General features: G+C 39.6%; 8 protein-coding genes across 8 annotated transcripts; 4 read left to right on the top strand and 4 right to left on the bottom strand.

The window, feature by feature from the left end:
* Positions 1–53: 53 nt before the first annotated feature.
* Positions 54–1,638, bottom strand: GCK72_010550 (uncharacterized protein; the record flags this gene model as incomplete). Its single annotated transcript, XM_053727925.1, has 4 exons — positions 54–256; positions 569–1,186; positions 1,231–1,515; positions 1,572–1,638. The coding sequence occupies 4 exons, from the start codon at positions 1,636–1,638 to the stop codon at positions 54–56; spliced, it is 1,173 nt and encodes a 390-aa protein (XP_053587502.1).
* Positions 1,639–1,944: 306 nt separating this feature from the next.
* On the top strand, positions 1,945–3,133 carry GCK72_010549 (uncharacterized protein; the record flags this gene model as incomplete). The annotated part of the gene is made up of 4 exons (XM_053727924.1): positions 1,945–2,430; positions 2,476–2,661; positions 2,709–2,900; positions 2,945–3,133. The coding sequence occupies 4 exons, from the start codon at positions 1,945–1,947 to the stop codon at positions 3,131–3,133; spliced, it is 1,053 nt and encodes a 350-aa protein (XP_053587501.1).
* Positions 3,134–3,983: 850 nt separating this feature from the next.
* GCK72_010548 (uncharacterized protein) lies at positions 3,984–7,273 on the top strand (the record flags this gene model as incomplete). Its single annotated transcript, XM_053727923.1, has 10 exons — positions 3,984–4,104; positions 4,175–4,251; positions 4,302–4,429; positions 4,484–4,617; positions 4,669–4,904; positions 4,952–5,062; positions 5,110–5,252; positions 5,296–5,765; positions 6,564–7,039; positions 7,085–7,273. The coding sequence occupies 10 exons, from the start codon at positions 3,984–3,986 to the stop codon at positions 7,271–7,273; spliced, it is 2,085 nt and encodes a 694-aa protein (XP_053587500.1).
* An 847-nt stretch (positions 7,274–8,120) lies between these two features.
* Positions 8,121–8,429, top strand: GCK72_010547 (uncharacterized protein; the record flags this gene model as incomplete). The annotated part of the gene is made up of 2 exons (XM_003110932.2): positions 8,121–8,138; positions 8,193–8,429. 2 exons carry the CDS (start codon positions 8,121–8,123, stop codon positions 8,427–8,429), a joined length of 255 nt encoding a protein of 84 aa, XP_003110980.2.
* Positions 8,430–9,978: 1,549 nt separating this feature from the next.
* On the bottom strand, positions 9,979–11,595 carry GCK72_010546 (uncharacterized protein; the record flags this gene model as incomplete). The annotated part of the gene is made up of 6 exons (XM_003110669.2): positions 9,979–10,227; positions 10,459–10,614; positions 10,674–10,736; positions 10,794–10,970; positions 11,042–11,247; positions 11,520–11,595. 6 exons carry the CDS (start codon positions 11,593–11,595, stop codon positions 9,979–9,981), a joined length of 927 nt encoding a protein of 308 aa, XP_003110717.2.
* A 5,617-nt stretch (positions 11,596–17,212) lies between these two features.
* Positions 17,213–19,201, bottom strand: GCK72_010545 (uncharacterized protein; the record flags this gene model as incomplete). The annotated part of the gene is made up of 5 exons (XM_003110752.2): positions 17,213–17,347; positions 17,402–17,507; positions 17,553–17,660; positions 17,712–18,575; positions 19,050–19,201. The coding sequence occupies 5 exons, from the start codon at positions 19,199–19,201 to the stop codon at positions 17,213–17,215; spliced, it is 1,365 nt and encodes a 454-aa protein (XP_003110800.2).
* A 324-nt stretch (positions 19,202–19,525) lies between these two features.
* On the bottom strand, positions 19,526–21,155 carry GCK72_010544 (uncharacterized protein; the record flags this gene model as incomplete). The annotated part of the gene is made up of 4 exons (XM_053727922.1): positions 19,526–19,723; positions 19,855–19,979; positions 20,028–20,958; positions 21,009–21,155. 4 exons carry the CDS (start codon positions 21,153–21,155, stop codon positions 19,526–19,528), a joined length of 1,401 nt encoding a protein of 466 aa, XP_053587499.1.
* GCK72_010543 (uncharacterized protein) lies at positions 20,980–21,195 on the top strand (the record flags this gene model as incomplete). Its single annotated transcript, XM_053727921.1, has 1 exon — positions 20,980–21,195. The coding sequence occupies one exon, from the start codon at positions 20,980–20,982 to the stop codon at positions 21,193–21,195; it is 216 nt and encodes a 71-aa protein (XP_053587498.1).
* Positions 21,196–21,423: the final 228 nt, after the last annotated feature.

The raw sequence follows: 21,423 nt of genomic DNA, 5'->3' as shown, positions 1-21,423 counted from the left end.
TAATACAAGTATGTGAACGAATAATCCAATCAGATGGTGAGAGTGAGGGTTTATCATTGACACTGAGCAAGGTTCGAAGCGTCTACACACTGGCCTTCAATCATCGAGAAAACTGCATTTGCGTCGGCACATTCATGCTTTATGAGTTGACCGCCGTGGCATCTATAGTAATCTCGAGAACAGAGAGAATTTGAGAATAGTCCATCAATAGCACAGTCGTATGTAGAAATAGCGGAGTCACGGATGAGAAGAGTATCTGCAGTGTTTAATAGTTTTATCAATTTTTAGTTGAAACCGAGTCATACCTTCAATTCGACATTTGAGAGAAGTTTCTGGAAAATCACAAGTGAGTGACTGCTCATTGAACACAAGACTTTGAGGACATTCGAAAACTCGTTCATTTCCATTCTGGCAGGATAAGACACGTGGAGTACAGTCAAGGGCATAGAGACCGTTTTCCATATGAATGCATGGAGTTAGAAAATTGTTACTTGTATCCTTTTCGGAATCATCATCCAAAGATGATTCTGAGAATTCAAGGGTCAGATTTCTCAAATTAAGCTATTACCTTTTCTATTCCGATCTTCGCACTCCAAAGTGTTGTACTCGTAATCACACATTTGAGTGCTTTGAGAAAATTTGAGCCCTGTGGGACAGAACATTATGATAGCTCGTCCGTTTGTGCATCCAGTAAACGACGAGGCGCATAGTCCGAACGAGAAATAACCATCTTCTTCACATGCAGGTGTCGGCTTCGGAGATCCTGTGCATCCAATAATATTTTGTTGCCTATCGCAAATAAGAAGAGAAGGATGAAAGAAAAGAGTTGACGGACAATCCATAATACGAGAGATTCCTTCAGAACATGTAAGGAAAGTTTCGGAACACTCATCAATTGGATAAATTCCATCAGATTTATCTTCGCAAGACTCGATGGGGTGACCACTACCACTTCCTGACGATTCGTCCCTATTTTGTTGATCATCGGGGATATATTCTTCTGCTGTTGTCGTTATTTCTTTCTGGCATTCTTCGACTGCTTCTTTCCACGAACACTTTTGTTGAATTGGATCATAAAAGAGAGGAGTTGGGCAACTTAGGAAACGTGGAGTGTTCGAACTGCAGATGAAGTAATAGTTAGTGCAGCGTCTCGAAGAGTATACACCATTAACCAGGTTTTCACAAACTGAATCGGAAACACGTTTGGGAATATGGTGGAAAAAAACTGACCATTCTCAAGAAGTTCATCACCTGAAGACTCTCCGGAATTCTCGCCACTCCCATCCTCGACCTCAGCACCGGAACCGTCTTCGGTAGCATCACCAGAGGCGTCACCGGATGATTCTGCAGAAGCTTCTTCAGCTCGGCCACATGCAAAAATATTGTGCCTCCAATCGCAAAACTCCAGGCCTTCGTGATAAATGAGATCATCAGGGCAATCCATGATAAGAGCAATTCCACCGGAACATGTCAAAAACCGTGGTTCACAGCTGCCTAACGGATACAACCCATCAGCTGTATTAGTACAATCTGAAATATTCTATTTGTATGATTCTAACAGACTTTTAAACCTGGTAAAAAATTAGTGTGAACTGCTGCTATTATCAGAGAAACCAAGAAAATTGTAGACGTCTTCATTTTATTCTGTAAAAAAACTGAATTAATTATCGAAATATGTAGTATCAGAAATTAGTTGAAAAGTATAACATTCAAAATTACAGCTATTATTGAACTCAAAAAGTGAGGAGAAAATATATCATGATATATCAGTCATGCCTAGAAAAAACTATTAAAGGAACATTTCATACATTCAACGTTGTGTCTCGGCGCGAACTGTAGCGGCGCGAAAATCTTCTCTCCATGTTGATTTGTTTTACTTCATGTCGGAGCATGATTTCTGTTATTTTTTCAACAAATGGGGGTCTTATATTCGTTTATTACAGCATGGCATCGTTGCCACGTTCAGCTCTCCGGGAATTACTCGTGACGCGTTATGTTCCGAAGATAGAAGATATCGAAGTAGAAGAGGTGGAAACGGCAAGAGCAGGCTGCTCGGTGCTCCAACCAAAGCGCACACTACAAAATGAAGATATTATAGAAGCACAAGGAGAAGATGTAGAACTTGTCGAAGATGAAAATTATCGGTCGGTGCACAGAATTGATGAAACACCAAAATTGATTGTCAAAAAGCCGAATGTATCTCAACTACGCGACGAAGCTGTGAAAGTTCTTCGAAACCTCAAAAAAACTCCAGCTGAAACATTACGCCTAGAGCGCTATGAGTACCTTGTACAAAGATGGTTCCACACGTCACGTGAATCAGAGAAAGAACTTGTTGAATACGTGCTTCTCCATCCAAATCATCGCCCATATCTCTTCACGATGCAATGCCGTCACATTTATATTGAGGATCTTGCTGGTATTATTCTGGTAAGTGCAACATACTTCTAGTAAATTGTCTCTAATTGGCTTTAGAAATCTCTCCTATCGGAGCCGAGAGAAACTGGGCAGTGTCTTGCAAGGTTTGCCATACAGACAACGATCGAAATGCCGTTTGCTGTGCTATACAGTGTTCTCGAAAACATGGTTGCTGAAAACGAAGGCTTCCAGCTCTCGGACGGAATAGTAACCGCTTCCATACTTTCACAGCGCGGAAATAGGGTCAGTTATAGTATATTGTCTTCTCAATTCATAATTGAACCATTCAGAGCATAACTCATCGTCTCAAAACCGATAAATGCAAAGAATATGGCCAGTTGGAACCAGAACTAGACAATAATGGTGGTCTGATTGCTTCGACCGCTTCAATAAGATGCTCCGTGAAAGGAAAACAACACGTTGAAATGCAAGTTGTCTACAGAAACAATTCAAGCTCAAAGAACCCAACTGCTAGGAACAGAGTTAGTTTTGACTAAGTGCTGGTACATTCGAGTATCTTTTTCAGTATATTGAATTGGAGCAGACAGTCAAATGCATGAACCGAAGAGTGCTGATTATGGAAGAACAGAACGAGTTGGTTGAGTTTGAAGTCGAAAAGGATATGATCCCTTTGAAGAATGGAGTTCCACCTGTAGACGATTTAATTTCATTTCTCAAGATGGATAACTCTGATATTGATAGCTATAGTGATTAAAATAAGCCAATGACAAAAATACTAATCTGTATCAATGTATATGTATAAAAATAACCAAAGATTTCTTGTTGAATATACTTCAACTAACATTTTCTATTTCCTTCCTTTATATTTCAGTCCTCACATACCCTCGCAACTATTTTTGTTTATGTTCAACATGTATATTGCTTGCCCTTATTTTGTCGCCTCAGAACCAACAATAAAACGTTCCCGACAAGAATATTGTTGTCTTTTGAATTTATAAAATTTGTGTGATTCTTCGCATACACAACCATATCTGTAATTTTCGTGTTCCGATTATGAGTAAGCGTAAACTTCAGAATTTAAAAGTGCCTCCGAAATCATAGTTCTGTAGAGCGCAAGTGCTAGTGCAGTGTTTTTCGTTGGAGACCCCTCCGATTCCGCGGAAGAAAAAAACGATGGAAAACGAAAACGATGGAAAATGGGCGGAGTCTTTAATTGCAATATCGCCGCGCACTTTTTTGGCGATTTAAGTTTCTTGTATATGGACGAATTTTGATATACTTTTTTGTTACACGAGTAGTAACACCTTCTGTTATCTCCACAAAATTAGTACTAGAACTATTACTTCAAGAAATCAAGAAGTTTCAGACGTCTAACGCTTCAGAAAAGTCCGTGCCGCAACATTGCAGTTTTGACTCCGCCCATTTTCCATCGTTTTCGTTTTCCATCGTTTTTTTCTTCCGCGGAATCGGTGGGGTCTCTTTTCGTTGAGACCCTTTGCCTCTTTGTGTTTGTTTTCACAGAATAATATTATTACGGAATTTATGTTTTCTGTAACTAGGACTCATTTATACTTTTTTTTAAATCTTAAAATTCATTTTTATAGATGGAGGATGCACCAGAAAAGAAGCGAAGGAAACTGACAACAGCCCTGAAAGAAGCAATCGGGGCGCACTCCCAAAAACCAGAAGAAAATATTGAAAAACCGATAGCTCTGGCATTGATTAGTAAGAAAATAGAGATTCAAGTTTCGAGTCTGTAAATTAACTTTTTCCGGTGATAACAAATCAGCTCAAGATCTTCTGAACAAGATTCAAGCATCCCGTCGCCCACAAACTGTTTTGGAAGTGACCTTGAAGATTTGCAAGGAAAAGGTGAGCATTAATTCCGTTTCACCTGCTTTGGAATGCATATGTTCTTTTAGAAATCAGAAGCACACGTCGAAGAAGCTTTCCTTTCGATTTTCCGAAAACACTTTGCCATTCTGGGAATTGATTCAGCAATCACATGTTGGAAACTTATTGAAGAACACTTGAATGAATCCGAGTCTTTGTATGCTTAACAATATTCTCATCGAACACGAATCGTCAGTCTGAAATTTTTCAGAAATGAAGTCACCATTGCGAATGAGTTCATCAAGACATCTAACCTTCTCGGACATGGATTCGGAAAATTGTTACAAACAATTAAGAGTAATTTGCCATCAGTTATCCGTAAAACGTGGAATCATGGGCGGCTAGGTATGTGTTCATCTTTTAACCTTCAAATTTAATAATGTTTAATTGTTTCAGCTGATTCTCTTTCCATTGCTTACTCATTGGTTTCTTTAATCTTGGCTGAAAGTGTTTACGGTGATGATCAGACAAATTCCGAATCTGTCTCCGAATATTGGAAGAAAGAAATTTTAACAGAAAAGTCGATGAAAAAAAATTATGGAATGCGTATGCTCAGTTTATTAGCTGGCGAAGAAGATCTTGGAAAGTATTTCCTAACCAAAACGGAAATCGACGATAACCAGTTGCAATTGGTAACTTGTTTTTAAAAAATGATTCTAAATATTTCATTAAATTACAGCTCTCAGAAATATATTTCAATCATATTGAGTTCTTCAGTGGAATACTTCACGAATCAAACTGTATTCAGTTGCTCGGTAAAGTTATCGACACTCATTTGGAAAATAATCAGGTAGGTGATATCTATTTTGAATTTTATCACAATGATCTATTTTTCAGCTGAGATTGTTGAAAAATCGTATCCGAACAGCGGAAACTAGCTTGTCCCCGATTTTGTATTACTCCATTATCGATTCTTTCCGTCGTTTCTTCGAATTTACGAACAACGAGTTAATCTCAATCGAGAACTTTGAATCGTTAAAGTGAGCAAACTAATGTTCTATTGTATTCAATTTCGAAATTCAGATCAAAAGAAGTGGCAAAACAACTCCCATCGATTTGTAGTATTTCTAAGAAACCTCATAAGATGACCAACAAGAACGCCAAAAAATTGGAAAATTTTCTTGATTTAATCCGACATGTTGCTGAAAAATCAGAGGACCACACGTGTTTAGCAGCTTTTTCAATTCTCACTATCAATATTGCTATCCTTTTCGATGATTCGAAAACATGGAGTGTTTGTAAAAGCATTCTAAAAAATCAGCCAATAGATGTTCTCGAAAAGTTGGTGAAGGCTGGAAAAGGATTGGATAATGAAGCAACGTCGATTTTAAGAGAAACCAAAAACTTGACAGAAGAGAGAAATGAGCCGAGGAAGTTCGTGAATAGATCTGGATCAGCAGTCATTGAGAAGCTGGAAGCAGATATTTCAGTCGAAGATTCCATCACTCTTCTTCAGGGTGTTCATAGCTCGGAAGCAAAGAAAGATGTATTTGGTATGTGTTTCTTTCGACAAAATCTGGCTTATATTGTCGGAATAAAAAACTTCCGACATTTTTTACCGACGCGCAAGGTTCGCGCCACTGATCTACGGTAACGCCCACTCATCATAAACATTTCTTTTGCAAGATCAGGGCACGGTTGGTTTCATTGATTTCGCGGTTAAAAATTTATTTAAAAATACCAATTTTTCGGTGCACTCTCGTTACCAAACTGTTGCATCGTAGAACTGACTCGTTGTAAAACTGTTGCATCGTAGAACCGTTTTCAACTGGAGCGCGATTGCTTACTTGGCCCCTTACGGCTTATTGCGCGAATAAAATGTTGACTTTTTATGAAAAGTAGGTTCTGTTTAGCTTTATTGTACTATACAATAAACAAAAACTAAAACTTATTCACGCAATAAGCCGTAAGGGGCCAAGTAAGCAATCGCGCTCCAGTTGAAAACGGTTCTACGATGCAACAGTTTTACAACGAGTCAGTTCTACGATGCAACAGTTTGGTAACGAGAGTGCACCAATTTTTCATCAAATTTGATCTACTTTTTTGAAATTTGACTTCAAACTTCCATAGTAGAAATGAAATTTCAAGGAAAATAAATCCAATTTTATGAAAAAGTGGTATTTTTAAACAAATTATTACCCGCGAAATCAATGAAACCGTGCCCTGATCTTGCAGAAGAAATGTTTATGATGAGTGGGCGTTTCCGTAGATCAGTGGCGCGAACCTTGCGCGTCGGTAAAAAGTGTCGGACGTTTTTTATTCCGATAACACCTTTTATTCACGTTTTTCAGATTCGATAGTCAAGTTTGTTGAAGATATTCCCGGTGGAGAGAGCTTGAATGAGCTCAAGTTATACAAACTTCTGATTGAAATGTATGGAGGAAGTCCCATTGAATCATTGGCTCTGCAAATTGTCTTCGCTCGAATTGCAGCAGATGGATGGGCAGATTTAGACCGAACTCCCGGAACAGAAAAAACTGATGAATCGTGGTTCCTTGTTATTGTGAAAATGATTGATTTACTCGAAACTGCAATGAAGTCGGCAAAGAATTCGATCATCAAATCGTACACAGCTTTGTATTGCCAACTTTTCAGTCAAGTTTTGAAGAATAGTCAAAAGTTTATCAGAAACAGTTTGAACGCTGTAGCTTCTAAAACTTTAACTTCGGAAATGGAAAGCGAGTTCGTACTTCGACGTCATAAATTGACTCAGGATGTGGCTCGTTTGGTTGATGCGATGAAAAGAAACGAATCTTATTTCTCTATGGTTAGAAATTCAACAATAATGTTTTCCAATTCATTAATTTTTCAGCTAACTGCATCTATCATCGGGGATGCTGTTTTCTACGGATCGGATAGTTTGCTCGCAATGTCAAAACTTCACTCATTGGCAGACAAAAATACGTCTGGTCTTCTGGCAACCAATCTTCCAGTTGTCGAAAGAACTAGATATAAAAAATTCTTGTCTACGATTACTAAGGCTTCTAAGAGAGTCTACTAAATTGTTGTTCCGTTTTTGTTGATTTTTAAATTTTGTTTTGTTGATATATGTTTTGTTCTTATTAGTAAATTTTTGATTAAAAAAACAATTTAAAAGAGAAATTCTTGCGTTCCCTGTTCACTATAACTGACAGGTAATAATAATTATCATAAAAACGACATCTGTTGATCCCGTTACTTCAACTTTTCGACGCTCTTTTCAAGAAATGAAAATTATTAGTAAAAGAGAAATCAGAGAAGTTTCAATCGAATAAAATCGCAACTTAGAGTGAACACATATTCGAAAAGAGCACGTTCTCAGCTTTTCATCAATATATAATTCGACCCAGTTCTCCAAAATATGTCTAGATCATTCCCTAGTTAGAATAGAAATTTCAGTTTGAAGAATATCCAGGAACGGAATAGGTGTTCGCATTAGATCAGTACAACAATGAAGCTGGTGAAGCAGTGGAATTTTTGGAAGTATGGGGAAGAGAAAATATTGAGAATGGAAGAATCTGGAGGATATGATTTGAGCGACAAAAATAATTTGTTGGAAACTTGCAGACTTGACTACTCCCCGGATGGAAACCATTTCATTTTTAATGTTTGAAGAAATTAAGTTAAATGCACATTCAAATTGTTAACCAACTATCGAATATTTCAACTTTTTTCATTCTTCTCACGTTATCAATTAATTTCATATTTTCAAGATCGTTAACTCCGTGTAACCCCTCCAAGTTATCTTTGTTCTAAATCTAAACCCCGCCCACTTTTTGCGAGTGCCCTATCATCAGAATTAGTTATCTGTTCAATTTAAATTTTAACAACTCACAAAACTACTAGCATCCCTACTAACACCACTCAAAATGTATTATCGTCCACCAGTGCGTTTCCTTTTTTCTCGAATTGCTCCACTTCCTACTCCATCAAATTTTCAGACCGTCGTTCCATGTGTCACCCCAATGGTCACTCCAGCAGTCGTCGCAACTCCAATGGTCACTCCAATCGTTGCTTCACCGGTTATGGCAACTCCAGTCGTGTCTCCTGTCGTTGCCGCCCCGGTCGTTGCTGCTCCGTACGCTGCTCCAATGGTTGCAGCTCCGTATGCAGCTCCCATGGCTGCTCCGTATGCAGCTCCCATGGCTTCTCCATACGGTGGAATTCGTTTCATGTGAACATATTGAATAAAAATAATAAATTATTATGTTTTAAAGTTGTTGTTAATATCTTCAGTTTGGTTTGAAAAAAGTGACACCCATGAGATTCAGATTTTCGATGATCTTACGCTCTTCACAAACGTGTGAACCAGTTCTTTCTAATTTCAATCTCTCACAACCAAGAAACTTTCAATCATTCCTATTTCTTAATTCTGACAATAACTACAATCAGTTCACAAGATACCCCATGTGTTGCGAATGTCTAAAGTCGCGTTGCTCATCTTGTATGGATACGTTAATGGGTAGACCACCAGGTGGTAAGAAGGCAAGCTCATAATAGTAATTGAACTTCTCTTTATTTCCAATTTTTCAGGGAAATCAGCCTCCAGTAAACAAGCAACCTGGCGCCACTCCTCCAAATGGTCCTCCAGGAAAAGCAACTCCTGGAACTCCGAATGGAACATCTCCTGGTGCTGGAACACCTGGTACTCCAAACCAACCTCCACCGGCTGCTGCTGCTCCTAATGTTCCGAAAGGACAAGCTCCTCCTCCTGCTCCAGTTAAAGCTCCTGTTGGCGGACCAGCTCCTGCACCGGCTGCTACTCCAGCTGCTGCAGCAGCAGCTCCGGCCGCTGCCCCGGTTGCAGCACCACCAGCACAAGCTGTAGCTGCAGGTGCACCAGCAGTAGCTGCGGGAGCTCCTGCCGTTGCTGCCGCTCCTGCAGTCGCAGCTGCTCCGGCTGTAGCCGCTGCTCCTGCTGTTGCAGCTGCCCCTGTAGTAGCCGCTGCTCCGGCTGTGGCAGCGGCACCGGTCGTAGCTGCGGCTCCTGTCGTCGCCGCTACACCGATGATCACCCCAATGGTTTATGGAGCTCCAATGATGATTGCTCAACCGATGGTAGCTGCTCCAGCTCCAGTGATCATACTTTGATGATATCACTTCTAATGTCTATAAAGTATGTATTCTCAAAAAAAGAAGATAAGAAACTCGCCTCGATTACATTCAAACATAAAACAAGAATGCAAGTAGCATCTATGAGTTCTCAACTTTATAAAAAGCTGGAAGAATTCTTGAAATTGGGTCTGCTATAAAACTCGTGGTTCTCCAAACTTCATAATCAGATGGTCACAGATCAAATGGTGTGAGAGATTAGACAAAAACTTCAGAAGTAACACATGACTATAAAACCTAGACTTTCGGAAAAACTTTCCTATCATTTTTGACAGAAGTTCAATGTTTCGGGAGAAATAACAGCAGTAGAAACGTAGAAAAGTTTGATGAACTCAATCGCCTGTGTAAATTTGCAAAATGGTAGATTGAATGAAAACACTAAAAACTGCGACAAGTTGTACTTTTTTATATAATATCAGTGTAAAAATCTCGGTATATCACCTATACATACACACGAATAAATAATGCAGCGGCATGCACCCGTTGGTAAAACAATCCAAAGTTCATCGGTTATATCGGGAGGGGAAAAGAGGTGAAGGGGGCGGGGAAAAAGGATTCAGAAGGAATGTACAGACTGCTTGAACGGATTTCCAGACGGTTTCTTCATCACAGAATTCATGCTCTCAGTCGGAATTGATCATCATCAGCTCCCTCCGCCTCAGCGTCATTCGGATCAACGTCCTCATCTGGAGAACAAGTCGTCGTTGGTTCTTCAGTTGTTGTCATAGTTGTTGAAGGAGTTGTTGTAGTTGAGTGTTCGTAGTTCTTCGGCATATAGCAAAGTCCTTGATAACATGCTGGAGCATTCGCTGGACAATTGGAGCATCTTCCATTGTCACCAGAAGCCCATGTGAAGGCTGGCATCTGGAGATATTAAGAAATTTAGAAGACGTTAATAAAGAGAAAATGTTATCAACATGGAAGATAGATATGAAGAGCTTGAGCTGAACCAATCCAAAATTGGATATAATAAAAGCTTCCGAGAATATTTGTGGCAAAGAAACGGACAAAAAACCAAGTTCACTGCACTCAAATTAGGCGAAGCAACGGTTAGAAACAACTCAGAAACGTAGATTTCGACAGGGGACAACGAACCGCATAAAGCTGTCCTCGCGCTGTGACGAATACCGTATTTCCTTGTGGATTATAGTGACAGACGAAGACATTTCGATGACCACGTCCCCAGACACCTTGAACATCACGACAACGGGAGAATCCACATCCAACGAGGTTGGTCTTAGCCCAGACAACCTAAACAATATTAGATTAACAATCAAAAAAAGAAAGAGAAGGGAGGTAATTAATAGAACCTGAACGTAGTGACCGCAGCAGTGTTTGTAGGCATGATTGCATCCACATCTTGGATTGTGGACCTGAAAAATGATTGATGGTAATTATGAGTAAAATAAATAGAAGAAGGAGATGATTACCTCATTGAACCAGATCGAGATGGAGTCTGAGTAATTGCTATAAGGCGCCGCCCATATGTTCTCACCGACGTTGATACGTCCACGTGAATGACGGAAATCACAAGTGTCAGCATGGCGTTGAGCAGAAGCTGCCAACTCATCAGACCAGTAAAGCATGTTCATATCGGAAGCTGGGACCTGGAAAAGGATAATTTATATTTGATATGAAAGAGATCTAAGGATTATAACTGGAACGAAAGATTGCTTACCATTCGCCTGTAGCGGTTGTGCTCATGAACAATCCATTTCTTGAGATACTCATTTGGATGCTCTGAACGAGCCAATAAACCACCGTCATTTTGAAAATTTGAAGGGAAGAAATAGCCCCTTTTCTCTCGCTTCACTTCATCATCACCACCGTGTTGAAGTTCTGCATCGAGATCGTTGGGGCCAGAGTGTGAAGTTACAGCTTCACCTGCAACAATAGACAAGATTTGGAAAAATCATCACTTTTGGTTATAGAAGAGAATAATGTTCCAGTGAGGGCTGGAAGATTCTGATTTCCACATAGATTGCTTTCCAGAAACCATTGAATGAACTTAAGTGTCCAGAATAAAGTATTCTTATTGTCCATATCAGGTTCTCATGCCCTTCAGTTTTGGGTTACTGTAGTTCTGAGGTTCATCTAGATGCAACAAAAACGTGCATGAAATCTCAAAACAGAATTCTAGAAAATTGTTCCTCTACCTGTGAGGAAGCCATGTGGGACATTGTACGCGAGTGCCGTTGGAGCCAGAAGAGTGAGAAGTGTCAAATAATTCATTTTGCCATATGATGTGACGTGTAACCCAGTTGTCGAATGTATCAATCTGCAAATACAAATCCATTTTCTCACAAAAACATATATGTTTCCACCCCTAAATGAATTGAGTGTTGCAAAGAAAAGATACGCGGATACCGAATAGGTAGGAGGGAGGTGGAGAGATCGGGACGTTGTCATCGGACACAACGAAGGAAAAAATAAGAGAAAAGACAAAAACTTTGTATCAATCGGAGGGAAACGAAGGACTGTGCGCTGATTAGGCGCTCCGTCAAACAACGAAACCAGCCAAATGACGGGCGGTACTCACTGACGAGATATATCAAATAGTGATGGGAATGAAAGCACAAGAAGTAGAAAAAGAGTGGAGTGAAGATTACAGTAAAAGACTGGAAAGAGGTATAGATAGTAATAGATGATTGATCACAAATCTAGAAAGGTTACACCGGAAGTATCTCTTCTGTAACTAGAAGATGAAGAAGAAGAGGAAGAAGTATTCAAGAAACTTCTAGAAGCACATCTTAAAGATCTAGATCAAAGAATAGAGAATACGGTAGTTGGGAAAGAAGAAGAAGAACAAAATGGTCATGTGTATTATCCATCATATTTATATATGAGATGCTGCAAAAAGGAAGAAGTAGGAGGTGGTGGGAGTGAAGAAGTTGGAGGGGGAGTTGTGGCGAAACAGACATTCTGGCGACACAGCAGACAAAAAACGGATAGTCGAGGGGGCGGAGCCAAGGCGGCCGCGGATTTAGGCGAGGCGCGACAAGGCGCAAGAAAACGGGCGGTGATTAGTTGAACAAGCGAACATTCTGCTGATTGTTAAATGTTTCGACCGGAAATGGAAGGGTAATTATTTGGATAAAAAAGGAGAAAAAGGAGAAGAAGAGATAGGGAAAGGAGGTAAAAGATAGTACCTCCGTGAGGGAAAAAGTCGGTTGAGAATCAGAGAATGGTCAGCCCGAGATGAGATCAAAAGGAAAAAAGTTTCTTTAATCTTTGCACGAAACTTGATGACTTTTCTTCTCGTCTAATTGAGATTTCAATGGATAGAATTCGACTGTTAAAAGATATAAAGAAATCGGAGAGGAAGAAAAACACTTTATTTTATGAAGGGAGGTAATACTATAACAATTGAACTTTGTCTGGGTCAATATAGAAAGTGAGGAAGTTGGAGAAGAAGAGAAGAAGAAAAAGAAGAAACTCCGAAAATGGTGTTGAGGCTAATTCAAATGAGACGGACGTTGTCTGGAGGGGGTTGACAAGAGGGGGGGGGGAGTCAAAGTTTGAGACGTAAAGTTCAATTTTGGAGGGATGCGAAACATGGAGCAGCACTAATTGATAAGTTAATGATCCATCTGGTCAGAGATTTAAGTACTCGTTCGGTCAATTGACACTGGGCGATGGAGCTAGTAATCTAGATTACTGTACCTAACCGATTTCTATTTTTCTCCGATTCTTCAGAATATTTCCGGGCCCTGTAATTCAATATCGAAGAATTGAAATGAAATAGCGAACAGATTTTGAAATGGAATGACTTCAAACACTAATTCGAGGTCTTTCCCATATTAAGAGTGGGGCCGAACATAAATTCCCGGTTGAGATCTATCTAGTAAATGAATCTGGCAAAGACCTAATTCTTCTTCATTTCAACCTCAACTACCACCTGCTGCATCTAGTTAACCTCTTCTGTCTCTCCGCCCAGTTAACTCTCGGGACAGCTGACCGAAAAAAGAGAGAAGAAAAAAAGAAGAAGTGGGATAGAAGAGTATTCAGAAGATACGGTGACGGAGCGGTGTCCCCCTCATCGTCCTTTATAGTCTTCGAATCACTTTTCGCGACTATTTATTCAAATTTAATGGGCCAACCCATTCCGCCCTCTTATCCTCCCTCACGCGTCAAGGCGGGAAAACAGAAGACGTCGGATGGATAGAAGACGTCGAAGGGAGAAGACCTCCCACGCACGCGTGATTTACGAGTCTGCTGCCGAGCAGCACCATCTGCAGAAGATGTTAACAGCTTCCGAATTCCGCGAATGCTTCTGATTTCATTCTGATCCGAACTACCCGATTTATTTACGATATGACTGTGTGGCATCCGATGACGATGATGTTGAAAACAGGCGGCATCTGAACCTTTCATCTTGACCCATTTGGGAGGAGGAGAGAAAGTTGGAAGAAAGTGGTGATTAGGTTTTAAACCAAACACGTTGAAATGGCAAAAAGTGGGTGGAGAAGAAGAAGAAGAGATTATGAAGAAGATGGCAGATAGTTTTCAGGAAGAGAGAGAGAGAGTCAAGAAACTGGATTGGGTTACAGTATGAGGTGATGAGACTCAATGTAGAGAAGAAGCAAATTCTGAAAAGTTCAGGTCGATTAGGCTCTCACAGGTAAACCGGAATGCGGAAACCTCATTGTGAAAGTTGCGAAATGAAGATTTGATGTATTCAAATCTGAAAAGAAGACGAGAAAATGAGCTTCATTTGATCTTTCATTCCTCTTTTATAAAGGAAAACAATCTCAAGAATGTTGCCGTACCCTCCGAATTCCATCGCCTTTTTTTCCCAATTTTTTCGAACGGATACCACGCCCGAGATCCCAGAAGATATCGTCCAAAAAATTCAAAAAGGAATGCGGATCGAGTGTCTTTTCCTTCATTTTTTCAGAAGAATGTTCCCGAATTCTTTTACTTCGAGCTGTCCATTTTTCGTGTTTTAGTCTTCGCCTTCTTCAGACAGTGGCCGTCCGATCACAGAATTATTTCGAGTGGATTCAGAAACATCCTCTAGTTATATTTCCGGTCGACACAAAAACACACACTCTAGTCCAATTCGTTTCCTTCTCTCTCAGACATGAATAAGATGTTCCTTTTGAGTTTTCGACCTTGAAAACCAAGTTTTCAAGTTGGCCGGCCATCCATTTTCTACATCATCTCATCATCTTTATCCTTTCTGATTGGATTACACGAACACGAAACAGTCGAATCAGATTAAATGATAACGGAGATGATGGTGCATCTGTCTCCAAAAAAAACGGAAAAGGGCAAACTTAAAATGAAAGAATGTCTTGGAAGAAGATTTGCACTTTGAGATCAAGACGAGCAGAAGAAATAAAAGAATTGAAATAACCTTGAAGAAGAACAGAAAGTGCAACACTACGGTAGTGTTGAGTCAAAAGAAAAGTGATGTGTGGAAACGGAAAACAGCTTGAAGAGAGGAGAAATACACGTCTTGTTCTTTGGATTTATGTGAATAGGAAGACATTGAATCTTGATTTTACAGTGTTCATTACTCATCGTTTTCAACAGGATTAGACTACGGAAAGGTCAATGAATTCTTGGGAAATGGAATAGGAATACAGTGGGAAGTGTCTAAATTATACAATGGGAAAGGCAATGATTCAGATCTTCTGTGATGTTTATTTCAAGACCCTCCTGAAAATGGAAAATGTGAACAAAAACACCAATTGAGTCGGGATTCAGCTGAAGTTTCTTCCAAATACTTTTATTTTGAAGAGGTCTATCTCAGGCAGGAATTAAAAATTCTAGAAACCTGATTTTGGTTAAAACTGAGCTCAATACGACAAATCTAGAATAGACTCTCTCTTCTGAAAGCTTCCACAACTTTCCAATTTTTCCAGAACTTCAAAAAGGATCAAAATACCAATACATTTTTTTCCTAATTTATCGTCACTTCCGTCAGCTGTCTCAACCAATTTCTCTCTCAATTTCCGATTTCTCACACCCTTTTTCGTTTCGTACTTTTGTATCTCTTTCGTCTTCTCTTCTGTTCGGTTTTGCAAACCAAACCGTTCAATGTGTTCTCTTAAATCATCAAACATCGAAGTACTTGTTAATAGTTCATTATATGACTCACAAAACACTTTTAATTCAAATTAGAAGGAGGATTTAGAAGGTATAGTCATAGGTGGATGATGAGAAAAAGAAAAGGAAACTGGATGACACGGTCATTCGTCATTTCCCTAATGACTTTCCGGGATTATTCGCGAATATTGAGTAAAGTATGATGTGGCATTTATCTTTCTTTCTTCGACATCAAGAAGATTTCGAAGATTTATGAAGGGTAATGAAGAAAATGAACTGTTGCTGTGACAGATTATCAAGGATTCGAATAAGGAATTTGTGTTGATGGAAACTGGTTCAACGTTCACAATTTTGATAGATTTCCGGAAATACAAAAACAAAATTTCTCGTTTTTCAAACCTTTCAAGTCTAACAAGTTCAAGTTCGAGTCAAGTCAGTTTTCAGTTATAAAAGAAGCATGATGAAAAGAATCTGATTCTAATATCCATGTATCAGACTGTTGTTTGAAGATTATGAAATCCGTCGAAAATGTTGGTATCAATATCTGAGCAAAATTTCTAAGTCTTCAACCTTCTTACTGTCAAATAGTTACTGTTGACTCTATAGGAACGAAGTAAAACTTACTGAAACGAGGATCTTTTAGATATCGATTCCTTTTTCTCTTCTAAGCTCCACCATAATTGTCTGAATACCACGTTTTTTTTAAATCTGGGCACAAAGTCACAATCCAATTCATCGAGACCCAGGTAAAGTTCCCAATACCTCCCCCGAATTTGCAATTGCAATTTTCTCAACTAACTTGTTTTTTTCTAATTGTTTCAAAAATTGTTATCAATTCGCTGACATTTCAAATCCTTTTCCCCATCTCTTCTTTTTTCTCATTACCTAATTCACAAGCTGGTGCAAATCTCTCGAGATCAGGGCGCCGTGACCTTGTCCTCTGACCACGGATGCGACCGACCGAGAGATGATCGAGTCTCTTCTTTTCTTTCTTTTTTGTCTTGATGCTACGGGCTTTCGAAGTGCATGAGAGATATTTGAGATTTGGTCGCACCGAATAAAAAGAGAGATGGAGACATCACAATATTTAGGAATTTCGGGGTGCGGCTAAATGATTGAACAAGATTTGACGTTGAATGAAGAGAGAGAGAGAGATGAATGATGAAAGGAACGGTAAGAGGGAAGAATAAAGAGAAGAAGGAGAAGCTGTCACGTGAATAGGAACGATCAACAATCAGAACACGCAACGGAAGTGATAAGAAGCCGAAGTGGGAAACCCAATTATGAAGAAGGGGACTCTCTGAAGACGTCCGATGACCCCGATGGGATAACCAGTTAATTGCAGGGAAGCATGTTATAAATTATCTCAATAATGATAAGCAATAATGATAAAGAAGAATGAAATACTCGGTCCGTCCTTCAGAACATCGGAATGTCGAGATAGGCTTTCCGCATCGGAAGTGACGCGCGCACCCGCACTCACATCTTCATATCCTTCTTCTTTCTTTTGTTGACTGCATCGTTTGTTTCGTTTTCTTGTAAACTTTTTCCAAATAGAAATGTTTCTCTATCTTTCTAATCTTGATAATCAGAAACAACGCCCGATTTCTGATCAAAGGTACGAACACCGTCCTTCCGTAAAAATGTAATCATTCAACAATTTTTATCAATTTACTCAACAAGAAAAGATACCGAAGAACCATTATCGAATGGCAAATAGCAATAGAAAAATGAAAAAGAGATCTATATATAACAAATAATGATAGGGATGAGGGATCATGAAGAAATAATCAAGTTAAGAATAACCGGCGAGCACATTGAAAAAATGATAAATTTCATCAGAATCCATCATGGCCACAATGGTTCCGCATGAAGAACATTTCACTTGCGTATACAGATCCGAATCGTCAGGTAGCGCCGGTGCATCTGCCTGTAAATCAAATGACAGGTGCATTTGCATGTCTCTCGACCTTCTTCAACTCACCTTTCCTGATTTTTTGGCCTTCTGACGCTCCCGTCTTTTCTCTTTTCCGGTCTTTTCGATTGACATTTTCTGTCCATCGAGTGTACAGTTTGAAACGAACATGGCTCTGAAGAAGTAAGGTTAAAACCGGAAACTAGTTCAAAAACTATACCTGTACTGGGTTTTGTAGATCTCGTGACGTTGACAGTCTCTTGTGAGCTCTACCATACATCCTGGACAAGAAAGAACGCCGTCTGCTTCACCATCAGGAACGTCTTGCCTGAAATTAATATGATTTCTTACTTATTCTTTATAAATTAAGCCGACCAACCCTCTTGCAATCTTGCGGTGCTCTTTAACCCATTTCTCATTATCATCGTCTTCTTGGTCATCATACAACAACTCATCGTTCTTCTCAATCTCTTTCATACGATCCATTGCAGCACGTTTGATAGGATTCTTCTCCTCCTCAACATTATCAACTTCCATTTTCACTTCATCTTCTTCCATTTTCATTTTCTTCGGAGAAATCTTCTTTTTCAGAATCGATGCAAGTGGCGAAGACGTTGATGCTCCTTCTTCATATTTCTTCTTGATGGGTCTTTCATGACTCTCAATATCATTAGTTTTGAAAGTATCCACAACAGTCTTGATCAAGTTCTCTCGTCGCTGCTTTTCTGGAAGACGTGAAGCAGCAATGCGCAATCGACGTTCTTTTTGTAACTTCCGTCTGGTTTCCACATCAAAAACCTCTCCGTTTTTACAACTGTACACCAACTTGACCGCTTGTCCGCTTTTATCTTTGAGAACGGCAGCTGGCATTTCAGGATCAACTTCACTGTCTGTAAGATCAACATCGAATGGAAGAAGTTCCAAAGCTGCCATTTTTCTCTCAACGTTCTCTGTTTCTTGACGCCATTGATCGTCTGCATTCCGACACTCTGCGTCCAGTTCAGGATTCACAATCTCTTCTTTCTTAGTCTCAACTTCTTTTTCAGGAGCATCTTCGATTTCCACAACTTTTGGTTTAATACCAAGATGCTCACTAGCGTATTCAGTGATACTTCTGTCAAGTTCATCGTCCATATCATCTTCGAACTCTGAACGTCTTCTACGTCTTCCGAATGCATCCTTTGTCACTTCCTTCTCAATACCGGCCAGTTTGCGCAATTGTGTCTTCACCTCATCATCCGAGCTGCAATCAAGAAGGCTTTGATGAGATTATCATTTCTAATGAAAAGTGCAAGTGTCGTGTGTTTTGGTTTTCTGATCTCTTTCGAGAGAATCATGTCTACCACGTCATTCTCCGCCTATCACTTTTTTCTTCTTCTTATATTCTAAACGCTCTTTAAACGCATATCAACACACTTGAATCGTTTGATGAATGGGTATAAAGAAACTCGGAAAAGGTAATTCCATTCTATCTTTTATTTTTTCTGTTAGTGACGCACTCAATGAACATGTATTGAGAAGACATGAAAGCGCTCTTCAAATGATAAATCTTCTCAAGTTTATATGTTGAATATATACGTGATGATTGTGATAAAGATAATGCGGAAATTTTTCGAAACAAAAAGTTGATGGAGGGCAATGTTCTTGCGCGATATCGAATCGGACTAGATTCAAAGTGTTAATTTGATCAAAGGGAACCGATAAATGATCTATGTACCTGACTTCATCATCCGAATCAAATACTTCATCACCAACAGCTCCCCCTAGATAGTAATCATCATCCATTTTTTCGAAAGCGAGCCTTCTCATCGTAGCTGCCGTCACTTCGTCAGCTGGCTGTTGGTCATCGAACGCTTCATCGTTGATCATCTTCCCTCTGAAAATAAAATACATTTATTACCGGCATCCGCGACAAATAAATACGATTACGACAGATTAAAAGAAGAGAAGAGAATAAAAAAGAGGCGACGAACCCATAAAGATGCTTATCACAATATAACAATTCTAGGATATAATAGTAAAACCACCAAACCAGTAAGTGTGTTTTAGGAAATGTGGATTATTCTACAGTACCTGGAGCGAGATGAATAGTGAGGAAAGTGAAAAGAGAAAGAACTGAATTCAAGAAATGTACTGTAGAAAATATTCACAAGTTATATTAACGGATGGTAAAACATGTGGAAAAAAGGAATTTCAGAGCTCAGAACGAGATGCATCAGTGGCGACTTGGAGCCCTGAACGTCCAGCAACACGACCGAAAACGACACATTCCAGGAGGGAATTTCCACCAAGTCGGTTGGATCCATGAACTCCTCCGGTAACTTCTCCAGCTGCATAGAGACCATCAATTGGTTTCTCCTGTTCGTCAATCACACGAGCATGCTCATCGATCTTCAAACCACCCATTGTATAATGAATAGCGGGAACAACAATAGCAGCATAGATTGGTTCATGTGGAGAGATAGCGGAAACTGGGAACGCCTGAAACTAAGAATAACTACGGAAGTGAAGTATTTGGATACCTTTTTCCCGAATGGGTCTTCTTTCTTTCCTTCGAAGATTTCCTTATAATCATCTAATGTCGCTTTGATAACAGAATACTCAACATTTAACGCCTTGGCCAATTCTTCGGAATTTTCGTATTTTTCTGCAAGCAAAGTGTTAAATTAAGGAAGATATTTTTTTAGCCACTTACTAAAGAACTTTTTCACAATGGCATAAAAATTGAACGCGGGTCTTCCGAAAGCATCAATAGTAGCTTCGTTCATTAACATGATTGCAGCATTTCTTTCAGCTGATCCACCTTGGAAATCCTCTCCAATTGGTTTCGCATGCTCTAGAATGCGGTTTGTCGTGTAATCTCGTCTCCCAAGTTCATTCCCGAAACGTTCTCCTTCAGAATTAATCAAAAGAGCTCCTTTTCCGCGAAGAGCTTCTGCAGCCAAGAATTTTGTACCGGCTGCTGGTTCCTTTGGATCAACAAAAGCTGTTGGGTGAATTTGAATTCGTTCCATCCCGACGAGCTTTGCTCCGAGGGCGCGTGCAATTTTAACACCATCTCCTTTAGCGAATGCCCCGTTGGTTGATGGAAAACCAAGAGTTTGCTTTCCGAATTCACTAAGAAGACTGTCATTCGAACGGTCAGCTGAGAATCCTCCAGTTGCCAAAATAACAGAATCTCCAGTCACTTTTGATTGTTCCCCTTCAGCTGATAAAACTTCAACACCAACCACTTTTCCTTCTTCTCTGACGATTCCAACCATCTTCGTTTGAGTCATGAGACGGAATGATTCTGGATTCTTCTCTTGCAATTCATTCAATCTGGTTCTCAGTCTTTTCATAATTTCGAATCCGGCTGGAATAGGTCTTCCTTCTTTTGGTGATGGAATCCAGTGTGTACGAGGAACAGAGTGACCACCGCACAAGTTTATATCGGTAAGATCGACTCCTACATTTCGCAAAAATTGAACAGCTTCCACTGATTTTTCCGCCAAGATTTTCACAAGAACTTTATCATTTTCATCATCTCCTGCACTGAGTGTGTCCTTGACAAGAAGTTCGGGCGAATCATGAATTCCTAATTTTTCCTGCGTATCAGTTCCCGCTCCATTGATTCCACTGGATGCCTAATAAAACGAGGTGTTTTAATGAATATAGGAAATCTGACTATTTTTACCTTTGCTGAGTTACCACCAGTGTTATTCTCGCCTTCAATGAGAATAACTCGCCCACCTTCAGTGATGATTTCAAGAGAAGCTGAAAGACCAGCCAATCCTCCACCGACAACAACAACAGTCGGCTCAGCAGCCATCAATGGAGCCATTACTGCAACCGAAAACAGAACCCAATTCATCAAATTCTGAACAGTTCAAAAGGTGAAAATCAACGGACAGTTACAGAGGGAAAAGCAAATGTTTGATAGAAATGGATTGAAACCAAAAAACTGGATAAAAATGAGAAAGAAAAAAACCCATAATTTTATAAACAGGCAATTCGAACATGGTTGGGAATGAAATTAAAGCTGATATTTCACAAAGAAAATGACAAATGAACAGGGAAAAAATAAACTAATCAAAACCGTAACTATTCAC

This window comes from Caenorhabditis remanei, chromosome III (assembly GCF_010183535.1).
Source record: "Caenorhabditis remanei strain PX506 chromosome III, whole genome shotgun sequence".
NCBI lineage: Eukaryota > Metazoa > Nematoda > Chromadorea > Rhabditida > Rhabditidae > Caenorhabditis > Caenorhabditis remanei.
The sequence above is the reverse complement of the archived record's forward strand: the minus strand, read 5'-3'. Positions and strand labels throughout refer to the sequence as shown.